The sequence below is a fragment of the Carassius gibelio genome, chromosome A19 (genome assembly GCF_023724105.1).
Source record: "Carassius gibelio isolate Cgi1373 ecotype wild population from Czech Republic chromosome A19, carGib1.2-hapl.c, whole genome shotgun sequence".
NCBI classification, from domain to species: Eukaryota; Metazoa; Chordata; class Actinopteri; order Cypriniformes; family Cyprinidae; genus Carassius; species Carassius gibelio.
The window spans coordinates 7,697,122-7,716,763 of record NC_068389.1 but is presented as its reverse complement, the minus strand read 5'-3'; the positions used below and the strand labels follow the sequence as shown (position 1 = coordinate 7,716,763).

At 36.7% G+C, this 19,642-nt stretch overlaps 1 protein-coding gene across 2 annotated transcripts in view; it reads right to left on the bottom strand.

Annotated features, from left to right (window-relative positions):
- The window catches only part of LOC127935282 (RNA polymerase II subunit A C-terminal domain phosphatase), a 103,119-nt gene that overhangs the window by 27,586 nt on the left and 55,891 nt on the right, over positions 1-19,642 (bottom strand). The window contains exon 12 of one of the 2 annotated variants that reach the window (XM_052532990.1): positions 14,378-14,589. The exons of the other annotated variant lie outside the window; for it this stretch is intronic. Coding sequence (XP_052388950.1) covers positions 14,378-14,589 — 212 coding nt within the window. The remainder of the gene's footprint in view (positions 1-14,377; positions 14,590-19,642) is intronic. 2 annotated transcript variants of the gene reach the window in all.

Here is a 19,642-nt window from a genome sequence, read left to right as displayed (position 1 = left end):
TGGCTTTTAATACCACTGCTATGCTGATGACACTCAACTCTACCTCTCATTCCATCCTTATGATCCGACGGTAGCTATTCGCATCTCAGCTTGTCTAACAGACATTTCTTCCTGGATGATGGACCATCCCCTTCAACTCAACCTTGCCAAGACAGAACTTGCTTGTGATTCCAGCAAACCCATCGTTCCATCACAATTTCACCATCAAGTTAGGCACATCAACCATAACTCCTTCAAAAACAGCTAGAAGCCTTGGAGTTATGATTGATGATCAGCTGACTTTCTCAGACCCCATTGCTAAAACTGTCCGATCCTGCAGATTTGCTTTATTCAACATCAAAAAGATCAGGCCCTTTCTTTTGGAACATGCTGCACAACTCCTGGTTCAGGCTCTTGTTCTGTCCAGGCTGGACTATTGCAATGTCCTCTTGACAGGTCTTCCAGCCAGTTCTATCAAACCTTTACAATTAATTCAGAACGCGGCAGCAAGATTAATTTTTTTTAGCCAAAAAGAATACACGTCACACCTCTGTTTATCAATTTGCACTGGCTTCCAATAGCTGCTCACATAAAATTCAAGGCATTAATGTTTGCCTACAAAACTACCACTGGCTCTGCACCCATTTACCTAAATTTGTTACTTCAGACTTATGTGCCCTCTAGAAGCTTGCGTTCTATAAGTGAACGTCGCTTGATGGTGCCATTCCAAAGAAGCACAAAGTCACTTTTACGGACTTTTAAATTAAATGTTCCCTTCTGGTGGAATGAACTCCCCGCTCAATCCGAGCAGCTGTGTCCTTAGCCATCTTCAAAAATCGGCTTAAAACCCATCTCTTCCATCTTTATTTGACCCTCTAACTTTAACACTCACTATTCTAATTCTATTCTTTAAAAATCTAACTACCTTTCTAATCTTTTTGTATTCTATTTTCTTTTCATTTATTATGCAATTGTATATGTATGTGTGTGTGTGTATGTATAAAGACCTCTAACTAGCTTGCTCTATTCTTTTATTTTTTATTCGATCTGTTTTCTTTTTATTTATTATATTATTTAAAATCCCATGCTAGGTGTACTGTGTTAACCTAACTGAGACTTGTTATAGCACTTCTATATCATTGCTCTTGATTGCTTCCACTGTCTTCATCTGTAAGTCGCTTTGGATAAAAGTGTCTGCTAAATTAATAAATGTAAATGTAAATGTAATGTAACGCAATGCAAATCATTTGCTTCACTTTGGTGTTCATACACCATTGCAGTTTTAAAAAATATATTTTTTTGTTTTTATGTTTTCAGTTTCCGTGTTTAGTTTAATTTGCCATCATTTCAGTTTTTTTTTATATTACTATTTAGGCTTAATTTATTTTTATTTTAGTTTTAGTACAGTTTTTATTTCACTTCCGTCTCTCTAACTTTCCTTGTCTGCTCTCATGGAGAGCCTTAAAACTTTTTTTTTCTAAATCTCTTCACTTCTAAATGCTCTCACGATTCAGACGCACCAGTGGAATCAGGAGCCCTCGACTGTATGTTTGCTCTGGGCTCCGTTCCTTTATAAAATGGAGAATTTGTTCTGAGATCCTTCACCCGACAAGCTAGACCTGATCCGTATTAGCATCTTCTACTGTGGGAATGTTTCTAGGGCAATGCAACAGTTCACATGCCTCACCCTTTATCTGTCAAAATTATGCTTTCTGAATTATTAATGTATTTAACATTTGGTAAATGGAGATTTTCAGGTTAACCTCTGAATGCCAAAATGCTGTAAATGAGAAATCAGGAACACTACACCTCTGGCCATATTGCTCATTTCCTCTATTAATAATGTTTACTTACACACTTTAGCTTGTGTAAGTAAACAAGCCTTTTATTAAAAATGGTCACATCTGTATTACCTTTCAGTGTATATGTAATATGTTAAATAGGTCATCTGCCATAAGCCAGAGAACGTCCTTTCTTCAGTGGAGTGACAGAAACACAGGCCTAATTAACCCCGGCAAGAGTGTGATTTTCTCTTGGCAGTCGTGTAAATTGGTTGTTCTTTCTTCTCTCACAGTTTCAAGGCAGAAGGAAGTTCTTCTGAAGTGAAGGACTACAATGCTGCCATCTCAAAAGGGTTGGGAGGAAGACCTACTCTTGTTTCATGTCATTTTAGGGCTTCAAGCTGAGAAGCTTGACAGAGGTTTAATTGTGTTAAACCATTACCCCACAGCAGAGAGCCTCCATGCAGCCTGTGTTTGGCCTCATAACAGTTATGGAATTATTTCACCCTACAGTTTTTCTATATATTTATTTTTATAATTTTTAAGGCATGTATCATTATACTATTGCTTATACTTAAGGATAGTGATTTAATCCCAAATTAGGACAGCAAATTAATGTGATTTTTTTTTTTTTTTTTTTTTTTTACAAAATCTAAAATAGAAATAAACATTTAAAAAAAGCTCCAGGCTTGAGGTGCTGGTTTGCAGGGTTAAAAACTGCATATATACAGTATATATATGACTATAAAGTAATAATAATTATTATTAAAAACTTAATATTCTTTTAACTAAACCCAAAACTGAAGGTTTCATTTAGCAAAAAAAAAAAAAAAAAAAAAAGGAAATCAACACTAAGGTTTAATTATATATTAATAATCACATATATTTAATAAACTTACATAAAAATAAGTTGCATGTAAACATTTAAATTGCACACAAGGCAGTTTTAATATCAGCTTTTTAGATTATAATTAAGTTTTTACTCCAATTCTTTGTTGAAACAAACTTTTAAACAGTGTCTATAATAAATTATTTTTATGACAGATTTATTTAAATGTACATTAAAGATAAGAAGTTACATATCAATGTAATGAATACATAATATAATGAATACATGAATCAGTTTATTTCGCAATTGAAACAGACGTCTTTCAGTGATTAAAACACTGACTGAATGATTATCTGAGACATGACCCATTTCAGTAAGCTGTAAAGTTTTTCAACACATTATGATGTTTCTTCATGTTTATTTCATGCTGTAACTAACAGTAAAGAGCAAGAGACAATCAGCTTGCCACCACTTCATGAAATCTTTCCTTCTGTGTGTATATATATATAAAAAGCTGAAATTGTCTGTAGATTGCATATGGACGCCTGACCCTTTGAGGCATGGTCGAGGAGTATTGATTTGCACATTACAGGCCGCAGGAGGAATTGAACGCAAGCTTGTACAACAATGAAAGACCACATGAACATGTATCTTTCAAGAAAAAGCCTTCAAGATAGCAAGAACTTAATGTATGGATTATAATTGCTCCAAACGATTACAAAAAAGCATTTAACGCTGAGTAACTGAAGGTTTGCTCAAAACTGCTTTCTATAATAAGAGAGACGGATTACAGGGGAAAAGATTAGACCGCTAATACACAAGAGAGATCTGATTTCAGAGCACAACAACAGATAGAATGTAATTAAAGAATGAGGGAACACTGTCTAATAATGCAAATTAAGAAGGACGCAAACTGGGACCTACAATCGTCTTTTAAGCTGGATCTTTTATTGCCCTTCAGGTTTGTGAATACAAGCAGGGTCTGAGGTGTGGAGATACACATTTAGAGATATTCGGCTGGAAATGTGGCATAAACCAGTTAAATACATATTATATGACCAGCTTTATCACTACTCTTCATGAACAGAGCCAAAAATGCTTGTAAAGAAAAAAAAAACAGTTACACCCTAAATGTCTCTTTCTTGAATCGTTATTGCATTGGCATTGATAAATATGATAATTCTGGCTTAACTTGATAAGAACAAAAGTAAAAAAAAAAAAAAGAAAGGAATGAAAGGACCAAAATAAAAATGGAATAAATGTGACATACAGCACTTCGATACTTCCCTCTACAGACAGACGGAGGAAACCAAAATGATATTAGCTGCAGTAATTTACAGAGGATGTCAGACAGCAGAGAGGGGATGAAATAAGAAGCCAGTACATGTTTAAATATCACAAACAACACGAGTCTGACAGTATCAGAGAGGAAGAGACAGGAAACAGCGCTGCTATAGAAACACAGAGCGTCTGTGTGTGAATCAGTATGGTCAATGTGAAGAATGAAGACATTATAAGTGAGGTCAACAACTGTCAGATGAACAATGACACACATGACTGACAGCTGAAGGTGATGTGGCCTTCAGAACGTCATCTTTTAAATCAATCCAGCAAGAACTTCACATCTAAGGCATACTCAAGCATAATGGCAACTCAGATCTCAATAGATGATTTTTCTATAAGCATTAGAGGAACATTGCTTTCATGCATTTCAACTAAATCATTAACTTAAACATAATTATCAACTTACAAAAAAAAAAAATAATAATAACTTTGATCAAAAGATTTAATGATCAATTTATTATGACCTCATATTTATATTTCTCTCTGAACAGCTAAAAGTCACTGAACTATTAGCACACACTAGTATCTATTAGCTGGAAATTAATTCTTGACTGATTGCACACAATGAGCATTTACAGGATCAACTATTATTTTCCATTTCACTAATGTCCATTTTGAAATGAAGCAATGAAATGAAAGTTTTAAGTGGGCAAAGAACCGCTGTCAAAAATGTGAAACCAGGCAAACGACTTGATGGTTCAGAACTGAATAAAATGTTCATCATAGGCCGCATTTCCACCACTGGCACTTTACCCAGGAACTAGGGACTGTGGGCTGGTTCTTGGTGTGTTTACACCGCAGGAACCAGGATCTAAATAAAGTTTGGAGTAAAAAATTGCCCCTCAGAAAGTCCCTGCTGGCGAGGTAGTACTTTTTTCAAAGTTCCGGAACTTTTGGGGGCGGGACTTGGGCGCTAAACATCCTGATTGGTTAAGTTCCGGAACTTTTGGGGGCGGGACTTGGGCGCTAAACATCCTGATTGGTTGAGTTCACGCAGCATTGTGATTTCAACCACCATTTATTCGGATCATTTTCAAAATATTACTGTTATGGTGTCATTAAATGGAGTTTTTAAAAGTATTTCAGGCAAAAATGTAATTGTTTAAAACTCAAATCTGCGGTTTATTTATAAAGAAAGCGCCAATTTAAAAATATGTTTCAACCGATTTCAGAGACGATCATGTTTACAGACGAGAGCACTCTCACCTCGGCTAGTCCTTCTGACACGTGCCGCTGGCTCTGATGTCTCTTTAGTGGTTAAACAAATTATAATTTGTTTTGGGTAAATCGAACAGGTAATCTTTGGTCTTTATTCAATTAAACTTAATATGTTAAAATGAAAATAAAAAGAGGCTATTGATATAATATTTTGTTTCATTGTAATGTAGGCTCTATATATACACATTTCCCTAAACTACATTTCTGTGGCTATCAATATGTTTAAATGAAAACGAAAGGAGGCAGCAGTATTTGATATCATATTTCGTCTTATTGTAAATATACAGTGAGGAAAATAGCAGTAGACAAGGTGAGCTGACTGATGTTATTAAGCAAGCTGCTGTTGGCAGAAATTTTACTGTACTTGCGTCCTCCAGTCCGCGGGTGATCACACTCCCAAGTCGAACTCGCAAAGTCCGAACTACCGAGGATGCAAGTCCGAAACTTGCGTACTTTGTATAGAGAAACGCTAGCGGACCCCGAAAAGGACTGATAAATAGTTCCTGGGGGAAAAAAAGTTCCTTGTACAATTGTTCTGGGTAATTTTGATGGAAGCGCGGCAATTCTTCTGTGGCTCTCAGCGAAGGTAGACACATTCTCTCCCTCTCCTCCCCTTACCTTCCCTGCTTGCTCTCTCGTCTATTGTCAAATACTTCTGAGAGACTCTCTCTGCACTGCTCTCCAAACTGAAAAATCATGGATTTGATCAACTGGTCTCTCAGCGCAATTGACACCATATTCTTGACGAGAAGCTTGGGTTCGGGGGAGCCTGACTGCCCTGCCGGAGTGTACGCATCTGGATACACGATTGACGCGTGGGAGAGATGGCGGGTCGTGTGTCTGGCGGCTCTCTTCGTGGAGGACATTGAAGATATTTACCTATTCGGAACCATGATAACAGGTCTTCTGCTGATTGGATTTGTCATGGGATATCGAATAATTCAGAAAACGGGAAAAGCTGTCCAAAGCCTGCCCGTCATGATTGAAGCAGTGGGCAGAGTGGTCAGCACTGAGACGGAAACTATTAACCACAATATGGATACCATTAAGGAGAAGTTCACGACTTTGCAAAGTAAATTGGATAGATTTGGAGACAAGAATGGACAAAGAGAGTGACCGGTAAATTGTAATGCGGCTACTCGTCCTAAGACCAAACAATCGCAATCTTATCTTCTTTCGGCTCCCCTCTACCAGCACTGGCCTCAGCCAAGGCCAATGTTGGGAACAACAACCCCCGGAAGAGCACTGCAGCGAGACGCTCTTGTGTTCCTCCCCCCTCTTCCTCAGACACCTGCTGAATGTTGACTCTGTCTGGGACCTGACCAAGGCTGTGTCCATGAGAACTTGCTCTGACGCTATCACAATCTGCAGACTGAGGCACTAGATTTGAATGCCAGGTCTGTGACCAGCGCCATAGGGCCGATGGACTGGACAGCTGCTTGACTGCGCTGGATTACCTCCACCCCCCTTTTTCCCCTCCCCTGTTGCAAAATTGTGTGTTTATGCTGTATTGATTATGAGCTTTTGTTGCTGAGGTGTTTTTCCTGTTCTCACACTGTACTCCCAAAGGTGCATAGTCTGGGTGTTGTTTTTTTTCTCCTCACTTCCCTAATGTTATGCTGTATCCTTGTTGCCTTGTACCCACATGTGCAATGACAAAGTTTAATCTAATCGAATCTAAAATACTCAACTAGAAAGATACATTTAAAGTTTACATTGAGGAAACAGTATTCCAATTTTCCAATCAAATGTTTGGGATCAGTTAAATGTTCAATGCTTTTGTCTCTTCTGTTCACTAAGGTTGCATTTATTCAATTAAAAACACAGTAAAAACAGTAATGCAAAATATTTTTTACAATTTAAAATAACCTTTTCATATTTCTATTTTCTATTCTTTTTTTCTATTGTGATATATTTTAAAATGTAACTTATTCCTGTGCAGGGTTTGGAACCGTGAACCAGTTCTTATTCAGAACAGTTTCTGTTTTTTTAAAAGAACCAGAACCGTGAGCATTTTCTAAGTTTCAGTTTCGAAAACGGTTCTGGTGCAACACGTGACCAAGCGATGTCAGCAGCCTTCCGCCGGTGTTCTGATGATTCTGCGTTTCCCGTTATGGATGTCACAAAGCAAATAACAGAAACACCGCCCAGTCTCTTTAATTACTGAGCACACTGTTTCCAATGACACGCACGCCACAGACTCGCCACGTCACATCGTGTCTTTAACCAAAATTTTAGGAATATTGAGATATACATTTTAGCTTTTATCGACATTTATGTATAACTGCATACTTCTCAAAGCTGTCACATGTAAATAATGCCAAACTAAATTTTCTCTACCAGTTGAAAATTTGGATTGTTTTTACTGAATGTGTGCAAAACTTAGCACAAAATGGAAAAAAGTCTATATTGGTGGAGAATGCAATAAATGAAAGTGGAAATAAAGGTTACAGAAATACAAGACCACAAGACTTTTGCATTTTATAGTACTTGAGCTCAAACTTGACATGAGTGAATGGTGAGCCTGCGTAACAGCAGTTGCTGTGTACTGTTTTATGGTTCAATTATGATGTTCATAACTTGTTCAATGACAATCATATAAGCGATGGCTTTAGTGCCCACACACTGATCAACGAAGAGCCCTCGAAATCAACAGCCAAACCTTCTTGACTCTCTACAGCGGCCAATGACGCAAATCAAATCATCTCAACCACACAGGACATTGAGTGGAGACTGATTGCAATTACAGGAGCTCTGGAGATGCAGAGGAGGACGAGGACATGTGAAGTAGAGCAGAGGAGGATGCAGTGAGTTTCAAGTGACATTAGCTTGTCCTATCACTAACCAATAGACCTTCTCCATCTCTCTATCTGTTTATATGTCTTTTCAACAGAGTTCAGAACACTTTCAGCTATTTTTTTCTTTCGTTCAATTTAATGTTTTTCTTTCTAGGAAAACAGGAATAGTAATAGCTCATCAGTAACAAATATCAACAACAAACAAATTGTTGTCCAATATAATGGCATCTAGTGTGAAAATTCTATAGAAAATCATTATTTGTTGGTGTGTTCTGTCAGCTGTTCAACAATTATTACTTCATTTACTTTCCCAGCCAACAGTTGGTTGCAAAAGAAGTGGCTAGAGTGATTCATTTTAAAAAAGGTACTTCACTGCTTTTGTCAAATAATTTTTTTATACCAATAATTTTTATAACACTATATTTAATCTTGCATGTAATCTTTAACAAATCTCAAATTAATACCCGTTTGTCACCCAATACATTATAAGTTGTAATGCTTAAAATTCTCTTATATCTAATATATAAACTAAATAGTACAGAATAGTATCAGTTACTGATCAACATAAAAAATATTCAAATTGGTTTACAGGTATCGGACACAAATATAACATTATGCATTCTTAGTTTTGTCAATGTTTGAATATTTAATGTATAAAAATTTTTTTTTCAAAGAAATGGCAAGTAAAATTGAATTTAACAGTTGATTTTAAAGCAGAAAGACTAAAATAGTATGTTTTGCTAAAACATACTGGAATCATGTGATTAAGACTTGCATTTTACTTTGCTAAACAAAGAAACACATTTCTTATTAGATACATCTAATATACAGAGAAGAACAAAAATTTTCCAATTTAAATTGAAGCAACTAAAATATGGGATGAAAAAAAATCACACCACAGAAACACAAAATTATGTGCATATTCTGAGAATAAATAATTCATAAACAGGATTTGATTATATTCAAAAGTGCTGCTTGTCTTGGTGGGAAAATGTGCTATTTATGGACGCTAACCTTTGGCCGCCGGGCAGAGGAATTTGTCTCAGGTGCGCTCTGCGTTTGAGATAAGCGGTTTTGCCCATCTCTATTATTCAAAGCCTGCCGCTGCCAGTGGCTATTCTTCCATAATCACAGAGGATTTTCTCTGCCAGCAACACAGTTGTTTGAGTCGGGACTGCTGGGCCATTCTGTGAGACAATAGGAGGCGTGTTTGTGACCATCAGATGACCTTATCTTAATTCGGCAGTAACTTCAGTATTTGCTGAACATGGCAAAAGCCAGTTCATTACTGTGATCCACCAGACAGACAGATGTTATCGCTTCATCAGTATGATGCTAGACAATTACCACTGTAACTATCACAGAGACAAAGACAGGCTGGATTTCTGCCACCGAAAAGATGATTATTCATGACACGGTGCAGCAAAAACTGTGCGAAGATGAACAACATAAGAGACAAGCAAGAGCCAAAGAGATACGCAAGCATGAATGAAATATGAAGCTGTTCACTTTAAAAGGGACAGTTCACCCAAACTTTTTGTCATTATTTACTCTCCCTAATGTTGTTCAAAACCTTAATGAATTTCTTCCTTCTGTTGAACACAAAAGGAGATATTATGAAGAATTTTGGTAGGCAAACAGTTGCTGGTTTCCAATAACTTTCATATATATATATATATATATATATATATATATATATATATATATATATATATATATATATATATATATATATATATATATATATACAACATAAGGATGAGAATGTTAAGAGAATCGTTTTTTGGTTGAACTTTTCCTTTAAACTCTTCTGTTCTATGTACCAAAAGAGTGCAAAGTGCAACCAAATTCATATGGTCATTTTCTGAAATGCTCTATTTCCTCCTAGCTCTGCAGTACACATCATTGCTATTCATAAAGAAAATGTGCTATTCACAATATTCACTGAATGTGGAAAATATGCAAGCTTCATGGAGGAGGAAAAAGATTTCAAATCAAACTTGAATGAAAATGCCATTACATGAAGCCACTCGCACACAGTGTATAGATACGGAGGGCTTCCATGGAATCGAATCCTACTACAGCAACCGTTTCCTGCCAATTTTAAACTCTGTATGAGAGGGTGGAGCTACTTAAGGTACACATATTAGAGCAAAAAGATAACAGCGGACAACATGAACTTGGACCACTAAGGTTTGACAAACTTTTTATGATCCCAAGTGAAACTAATGGCCAATAAAGCAAATGTAAGTGCTCTCTCTGAGCCGACACGCTTTGCTTAAAGTGGTTAAAGCAGAGGAAATTATTTTTATGAGGTCCTGCTGAAGAGCTGGTGTGATTATGGTAAAGACAAGACAATTATATTGAGTGGGAGGATGTTACTCAAAAATGCTGTCACACAATATATGCATAACAGAGAAAAGAGCTTTGCTAATGGTGAAAAGAGTTGCCGTCATTCAGTGTTACATTTACATTCAAATGAATAGACATTACACATTTGCACATAAAGATGTGCTGATAAGCTGATTTAAATGATTTGCATTTCATCTTTATGTACATTAGTAATCACTTTAAATCATGGCTAATGACAGGACAGAAAAGACAGCTAGAAATTACGTATGGAAAGGGGGATAATTTATATGGCAGCTGTAGTAATGTCTGTTTTATGTGTTCACAGATGGTACAGACATCAGCATTTAGCTTTTGTTTTTGAATCGGGTGGAAACTACATAGAACTGGCCTTAAATTAAAAGATTAATTAATTAATTAATGTGAAATTAAAGGCAACAACTGCATAGTTCTACAGTCCAAACAACACAATCAACACACATTCAATAAGAAGTTTCTTAATCAGCATTCAGTATTTGTTTTAGTTTTTAAATTTGGTTTTAAATTTAAAAAAGGGTTTTACTAGTGAGATTTAATGAAAGTATGCTAATAAATGATTCCAAAATGTTAAAATCAAATAATGTTGGTGCGAATAAAACAAAGATGCAAAGTGTTTCATTCGTCCAATTAAAAAAAATAAATAAATAGGGTAATGATTCACATTTATATTTTTTTACTTGAGCTAATGAAAAATAAATAATTTCATTGTGCTAGAGCAGGTGATTTTTAAATTTAAATTAAGTCGATGTAATTTTAAGGTAAAATAAAAATAATAATCCTATACAGAACTGACGTTTACTTCTGGCTTTTCAAATGTGTATGCAAGTTCTGCTTTACAAAAAAAAAAAAAAAAAAAAAAGCATTTCAGTTTTGTCAGTTTAGTCTGTTTCGTCATCCAACACGCGAGAAGTTGAGCTGAACATTTCTTCACTGTTGTCTCTGCTTGTGCAGGAACAGGTACAGATACTCTCGCGCAGCTTCAGTGAGCAGGAAAGGCTCTTATTTTTGCGCCAGTACACCAACGGCTGTTCGATTCCTGCTATCTGTGTCTCAGACGTGTAGCTCTGAACCTCCAGTGCTGAATGGCTACCCATGTCCTATGCACAGATTTTGAAATACTTCCTCACAAACGACATGATAGTGAATGATTACAATGTAGTATGTGCACGCGGGTGCACTTCGGCCGAAAAAACCACAAAAACTGGCTGATTGCCGATCACGTATTTTAAGCTAAAACTGTCTGGTTTCGATTTATGGCCGGTTTTCCTTTAAACTCTTCAGTTCTATGTACCAAAAGAGTGCAAAGTGCAACCAAATTCATATGGTCATTTTCTGAAATGCTCTATTTCCTCCTAACTCTGCAGTACACATCATTTCTTTTCATAAAGAAAATGTGCTATTCACAATATTCACTTCGGCCGAAAAAAACACAAAAACTGGCTGATTGCCGATCACGTATTTTAAGCTAAAACTGTCCGGTTTCGATTTATGGCCAGTCAACCGGTGCATCCCTAAAATGTTATATAACTGACCTCCTAGATTAATACTGGTGTGCCTCAAGGCTCAGTTTTCGGCCCTCTTCTGTTAATTTTTCTTTTGTCTTTAAATTCTGTATATATTTTCACAGTTATGCTGATGACACCCAATTCTATCTTCAAAGCCTAACTTAACACGGCCACCTTCCTCTCTTTTGGCTTTTGTTTATCTGAAATTAAATAATGGGTTATATGTAATTCTCTTAATCTTAACAGTAAGAAAAAATTTATTCTATTTGTACAGTATGCACCAAATTATTGACTTTTGACAAATCTGCTGTTTTTCCATCCCTTCAAGGTTAAGACTTTTGGTTTAATGAACAGAAATTTAATGTTTGAGGCACATGTATGCTGCGTAAAAACATGGGTTGATTTTTACATTGGTCTGAACAAAAACAGCAGACGGTTTATTAAAACACATTCATGCTCTGCCAGCAAGTGGTGCTATTGGAACGGCAGAAATACAGCAGTTTCCACGATAACAGCTTTACACACAGCAGCACAACACTTGAGACTGAAACATGCTGCACTGATGTTTATTTAAAGAATCATACCCTTTTGAGGTTTAATCGTCACATTAAACCATACAGCAATTACTGTCTTTCTGTGCCCAAAACTAAGAAATCAAAATTAAGACTCTCTTGTACCAATTAAGACTTTTTATGGCCTTAAATCTGATACAACTAAATTTAAGACTTTTTACGCTTTTACAAGCGGAAACCATGAAGTTACATCTCGTATTGACTACTGCAATTGTGGGATTTCACAAAAGCTTCTAAATAAACTTCAAATTGTCCAGAATTCAGCAGCCCAGATCATTACACACATCTTCACCACTCCTTCAACTGACCATGCCTCTACTTCTTAAGACAACTCCACTGACTTCCAGTTAAATACCAGTTTCAATTTAAGATTTACTTTTCACTTTTAAGGGCCTTCATAATTTAGCACCTTCATATCGCCATACTCTCCATGTTTAAACGATCCAATCCCTTAGGTCTTCTGCTTCTATAACTCTTGTTACACCCTCAGCATAATAGTTAATCTCTTCATTTTTAAATCTACAAACGTGAGAGGTCTACCCGTAGTACCAGAAAAAAGTTGCAATCTGAAGGAAAACTATTAGTAAATTCTTGTTGTATGGTTTTGTACAGTTATAGTAACAAAGTCTCTCCTCATCTCCCTACAGTTGTTTGCAATTTGGAGTGATTTATTGGCCAAAAAAAGACAAAACACGATCTACACAAAGATAAGGGTGAATTTAACTGATTGTGTTATTTTTTCACCCCACATTTCTACAGATATTGTGATAATATCTTAAGTACTATAATGTCTTGAATTCTTTTGGCCATGATAATAACTGTGGCAGTCCTAAATGCAATACATTGGACAGACTAACAAGCACAACTGCAAAATGGATTACAGAGCTGTAGTTCACGACAACCACATTTTCATTGATGAGGTGAAGAAATCAAAAACAAAAGTGAAACAAAAGCTGCAATCCAAGTTCTTCCTCAAATAAAGGTTGTTTTAACCTGTACAATCGGACTTCAGATGTAGCGAAAATAATAGCTTCAAAGTAAAACATGGATGTGTCATTAAGAATGAAGTAAGTGCAAAAACCTTTACCATCCTCTGATTTCACCAACTTGAGAGGCAGGCAAAAAAGTGTGAAAAGGATAAAAAAATAAAATAAAAAAAATAGAATACCAGGTAAGAGAACCAGATTGTTCTGAGAAGCTGTAATCACTGGATGCAGGTCCTTCTGGAGACAAATATACAATTTGAGACACTAAAATAAATTATTTTTCTTTTCCACTCATCTCATTGTTCACCGCTCTGAACTATCGATTATGCAACTGCATTCATGGAACAGGCAGCAGACACAACGCTGTGATTCTCTGAGTCACTGCTAATGACTGCTGGGAAGCAGAGAAACTAGATAAAGTGGGACGGGTCTAATTTTCTGGTGGAAAATGGGTGCAATATTAGCCATATGATAAAAGACTAGTGTGCTGATTCTGTTCATTTAACTGATCCAGACAAGAGCGGGCCGGCCCAGAAAGCAATTCCTCACACACACTGATCTGACAACATCCCGCCGACTACCCCAGTGTCGGACGGCAGTCAGGGCAGTGGTTGGGGCATTTGTGCTTGGATAGGAAGACGTAAGAGGATGTGACCCAACCTTCTGCTAGATCTCTAATTCCAACCATTGCCATGGCAACTGGTAATGTTATTTTTTGAAGATAGTGGCACCTTCGGGAGTACAAGGACCTGCTGGAAATTGGGCACAGCAGTGTGTTGCTAATCAACACTTACGGCACTGACGCAAGAGGTTTAAAGCCCAATCACACAAAGTCCTATTTTGTCGATGTAGCACTTCATGCATTTTACCAGTTACACAGAATGCCATAATGAAATTCATCATTAGAGTTTCGACAATTCAAGAAAAAAAAAAAAAGAAATTTTTTTTTTCCTTTACTGGCACTGGAGGTGTACTACCTTGGCACATTCCCTGTTACACAGACTTCTTCTCTGGTCGATGTTTGGGCTGCTTCCTCAACAACAGTGGCCAGTGGCGGGACGTGATCTGATGCTGGGGCCTTCTGCTTGCTTGTGTTGGGCCGATCTTTCTCTTCCTCTACCTCCATCCTCTCCTCTTTCCCTTTTCCCTCACTTTCATTGTCACTCTCTTCCCCAAGGATGTCATCCACCTGCCCAAAAGAGTTCAATGTATGATTAAAGGATCTGTTCATTTAACATTTAAAGATAATCAAGGTTTGTCATATGTTAAATGAAATTATGTTCTACATGGTTTTGCTTGGAGTCCATTCTTCAATAAAAACCTCTTTGAAAATTTGAAAGGAACCCATACATAAATTTGAAACGTGTTAAACATATGGCAGGAACCTTAAGGCTTAAATACAAGATAGACTCTAATATTTTTCTTTTATTCAACTTTGTAGACTTTTACTGTACTACTTATTTGCCTATTCAAATAATAATGAAATTGAGAAATTTACATGCAAACCAGAATATGAATATGAACTAAATGGCCTAAAATACCAAAAGAAATACCACAAGAAAATCACACTTGTAAATGTTTGAAATCTTACTAACATCAAAAAGTTGCAGAAGCTTGGTGCAAGTTATTTACTTTTTTTTTTTTTAATGGCCTTTTCAAATTGGGGGTTTCAAGCTATGAGTTACGATATGTGTTTCTAGTACATTGAACTCTTCCAAAAAATTCAATTTGTCATGATATGACCCCTTTAATGTGTATGAATGTTTGCACTCAAGTGTTTAGCCTCAGTCTGGGCTTTTATTGATACAAGTTAGTGCTTTCATAAAGGCAAGCTGGGGGCTCAGATCACCCCAATTATTCCTAGCAAGAGCCGTAAGACAGGCACTGGCAAAAATGATCAGCAACTTCACATACGACTGATCTCTCTACTAGCCCAGTGTAATTGCTCTCTCCTCCTCTTGGGAATAGCAATCACACACACCATTTTCCCCCTTCCGCTTATTATTACAGTAAATGGAGCCTCTGAAAAAAGCCTGCAGAAATATGCCAAATCCATGTACACAGGTTATAAATGAGCTCAAGGAAGGGTGCTTAAAAAATAGCCCCAAATAACTTTTTCCAGTTTAATCTGACAGATAAGCGTAATGAGGGGGAAACATTTAATTAAAAGTAGACTGTTTGTGAGGAGTGTTATCTAGAAGCATCTTAGTAGATGGAACAATCCCCGGGCACCCATGGGATGCAATTATGAACGGAACCATATCGATCTAAGAAGTGTATTAAAGTCATACTTTAAGGCAGGTTCTAACACTCATTAACTTTTCCTTTATCATCAGATGAAAGATCAAGAGAAAGATCAAATAAATAGATTATGATCTACAAATAAATTTAAAGCGATTAACAAAAACCAAACATATTCACAAAATAAATAGAACGAGATCCTCAAATAAGTCTTAGTTTCACATGAATTAAAATTCACAAATAAAAAAATGAGACTTGCAAATAAAAAAATATATTCACAAATATCTTTTTATTCTATACAAACAACTTTGCCTGGCATTTATTTGTGAATCGTGTCCTGTGCATTTGTAGATCGCTGCATGCATTTGTGGACTGAGACATTTCTATTGTCAAGACGCACACCAATCCACAAATTTATAGACTCCACCCACCGCCTACTCAAGCCAATCTAATAACAGCCACACTTCACTGACCAATTGTAGCACATTCTTGCTATAACCAATCACCTTTTGCTTTACAATCTGGGCAGGCGCACTCATTTTGCCCATGTAAGGAGCTGCATTCAATGGACGCGTCGTTCGAATTGAGCTGAAGTGCTGTTTGTGTAGTAAAAAACAAAAAAAAAAAAAAAAAAACTGTTTCCAAAAGATTGCTGGGGAGTACCACTTGTTTATATTTATCTTCATAATAACACTTATAATATCAATTATGAGCCAAAATGGCAATCTGGGTACCCTTCTCAGCAACACTGCAGAGTGTAGTAGCCTACTGGAGTTTTGCAAGTGCACAATGTAAATAAAAGTCTCCAACACTCCGCAAACAATGGCAATAACTTAATGTTTAAAATATTATTTATAATGCTATATACATTGTTATATGCACATAGCTGCACATATATCCATATTCATCTCATCTAAACTGCTTCACTGCAAAACTGGAAACCGCTGTTTTGTCGTTGTTGTGTGACGGCAATTTAACCTACTTAGCCCTACTTCTCACTAATAACATACATTTTTATGGCCCTTATATTTCTTATTTGAGCCAATGCATATTATGAATTAAGTTATTTCAGGAAGAGACCGCCCTGACTGTAAAGCAAAACGTGATTGGTTATAGTGAGAACATGCTATGATTGGTCAGCAAAGTGTGGCCATTATCTGATTGGATTGAGTAGAAAGCGGGTGGAGTCCATACATTTGTGGATTGTCAGCATCTTGCTGCTGGAAATGTTTCAAAATCCACAAATGCACAGCGAGTTATCCACAAATGCATGGAGCGATCTACATAAAGTTACACCCATAGTGCATTAATATTTAAGTCAAACTTAGAGAGCTGTATGTCAAATGTATATAGGTATAAATATATATATATTTTTTTTAAGTCATCATAAAATGGTAGATGGCACCAATTTTTATTTCTGTGACACCAGCTATTCAATGAGAAAACAATGTAGGGTGGGATTTGATTATATCTATATATGTCTATATCAGGGGTAGGCAACTTTGGTCCTGAAGTGCCGATGTCCTGCAGAATTTAGCTCCAACCCTGAAAAAAAAAAACCATACTTGTCTGTAGCCATAGTAATCCTGAAGACTTTGTTTAGCTTGTTCAGGTGTGTTTGATTAGTGTTAGAGCTAAAGTCTACAGGACAGTGGCACTCCAGGACCAATGTTTGCCTGGTCTATGTAATCTGTAATTGATTAGATAGTGAAATACAAGTGACACCACTCACTTCTGAGAATTATTTTTTGATTGGGAAAGATTAATGGTCAATTTCTCTCAAGCATCTCAACAGATCCTAATGGTACCATTTTTATTTTTTCAAATATACTGTTATACGCTATACTGCCATTAATGTTAAGTAGCATTTTTAACTCTCTGGCACAAATTTAAAAAGCCTCATTAAGACTGTTGTTGTAAATATGCACCATTAACCATCTGGTTTACACTCCATCTCAGTAGGTGGCAGCATTGCACCTTAAAGGGCTCATATGACGTTGCTAAAAAGAACATTATTTTGTGTATTTAGCGTTTATGCGGTTTAAGGTTTAAAAAAAAAAAACACACATTATTACAAAGCTCATCGTTCTGAAAAGCAGGGTGTACACTGATTGGCCAGCTATCCAGTGCATTGTGATTGGCTGAATACCTCAAGCATGTAAAGGAAATGTTACGCCCCTTACTATACGGTGATGCCATGTCCCGGTGCGACGAGATGAAAACAATAAAACACATTACAAATGAGCCATTTGTTGCATCCAGTGGGGACATAATTACGGATTATAATTACTTCTACTGTCATTTTATGAGTTGAATATCGCGCCACGTAAACATAAAACCATGTCTGCATTTGTGATCAGAGAAACAACAAACAACAGGCGCTACCCTGGACTGCTCAAAACTCACGTTTAAATCATCAGTGGCAAATTCTTTAAATATGAAAACGTACAGACTGTGATATTACACTTGTATATTACCCCACTTTATAGAAACAACATTTGTGCCCAGGCATTGTAGGCTACTCTCCCAGGATCAGGAAACAGTCCTCCGTAATATGTGTTGCACACACTCGAAAATTTGGGTTGAGCTGTTCTGGAACATTGTTGTAAACACAACTTAACCACTGATTTCCAGTTGTGTCCTCTTCTGGAAGGCCAAAACAAAATAACTTCGCTTTCACAACAAAATAAACCGTGTCTCCATGACGTGGCGCTGTCAGCAACAATACTACAGTGAGAATCAAAGTTACGCCTTATTTCTTTGCGTGAACATTTGGGCGGTGTTAAGGAAATCTTTCCACACAGTGTTTAAACGAGGCGTTTTTAGGAGGACATGAACGAGTTTTAACTTTTGAACAGAATATCTCTCAGGGTTGGATACTTTAGTCTTTGCAACTTTGAAAACATATCTTTTCTATGCACGGACAGCTTGTAACACTCCAAAGAGAAAGGAAAACTTGAAATTGCATCATATGACCCCTTTAATGCTGGTTACCACACATTATAAACTGAACAAAAACAACAATGATGCAGTGAGCAGTAACTACTGCCGGACCTCATATTGCAAAAATCTGATATTGTGACAGCCCTACTTCTCACTAATAACTAATAAACAAGTCATATCACAGACCCCATCCTCTGAAAACAAGAATAGCATCCAAGCAAATTAAAATCCAGTAACCAAGCGGGACAATATAATAGATCAGCACCTCTGAAGTGACCAAGTGCTGCTGTAATGCACAGGCATAATTAGATGAGCAAAGAAACAGAAAAAGGCAAACAGATGGAGCAAAGCGAGACAATTCCCCAAAAGCCCTGCCACACAGATGCACAATCATAAGCTTTGAGGCTACACCACAGCATGAAATGTGGACTAAATGCACAGTGGTTCCCTCTAAATGGCGGTAAGGCAATAGGTTTCTCATTACTGAGGTCCAATGTGAATGTGAATCTGTGCCAACACATATGGACTCAAACACATAAAATGGAAGATTTGAATTTATCACATGGGGCACAGCCAACCCAAATTAACCCTGAAAAGCAAACACTGGTTCCAAGGCTGACAGCCTGCATAGTAAGGACAGGCACCTACATATTTGTTTTTGTTTTTTATTACAAGCATTTCATAACTGTATAATTACACAAAGATGACTCTATAAAGATTAAGGTCATAGCTTTCAGAAAACCTCATTACATAAATCTAAACAAATCATTTTCCAATGGAAAGGATTCCATGCTTATGACTTAGCAAACTCTAGCAAGCCATGGTCCACATTAACAGGAGTAAAACTGTAAATAATTGAGAAACCAGAGCAAAAGCGAGAACATGTTTTCAGTGTCAGAGGGGTAGCTCAGCTAAACAGCAGACCTTTATCAGTCAAAATTATTGTCAATTTCAGCAAAATCAAGAAGAGTACGAAATCAAAGCCTTTCAGTTTGTATGGTACACAAAACATAATTTGGCAGCTTCATTCACCTAATAAAAACATAGACTTGTTATGT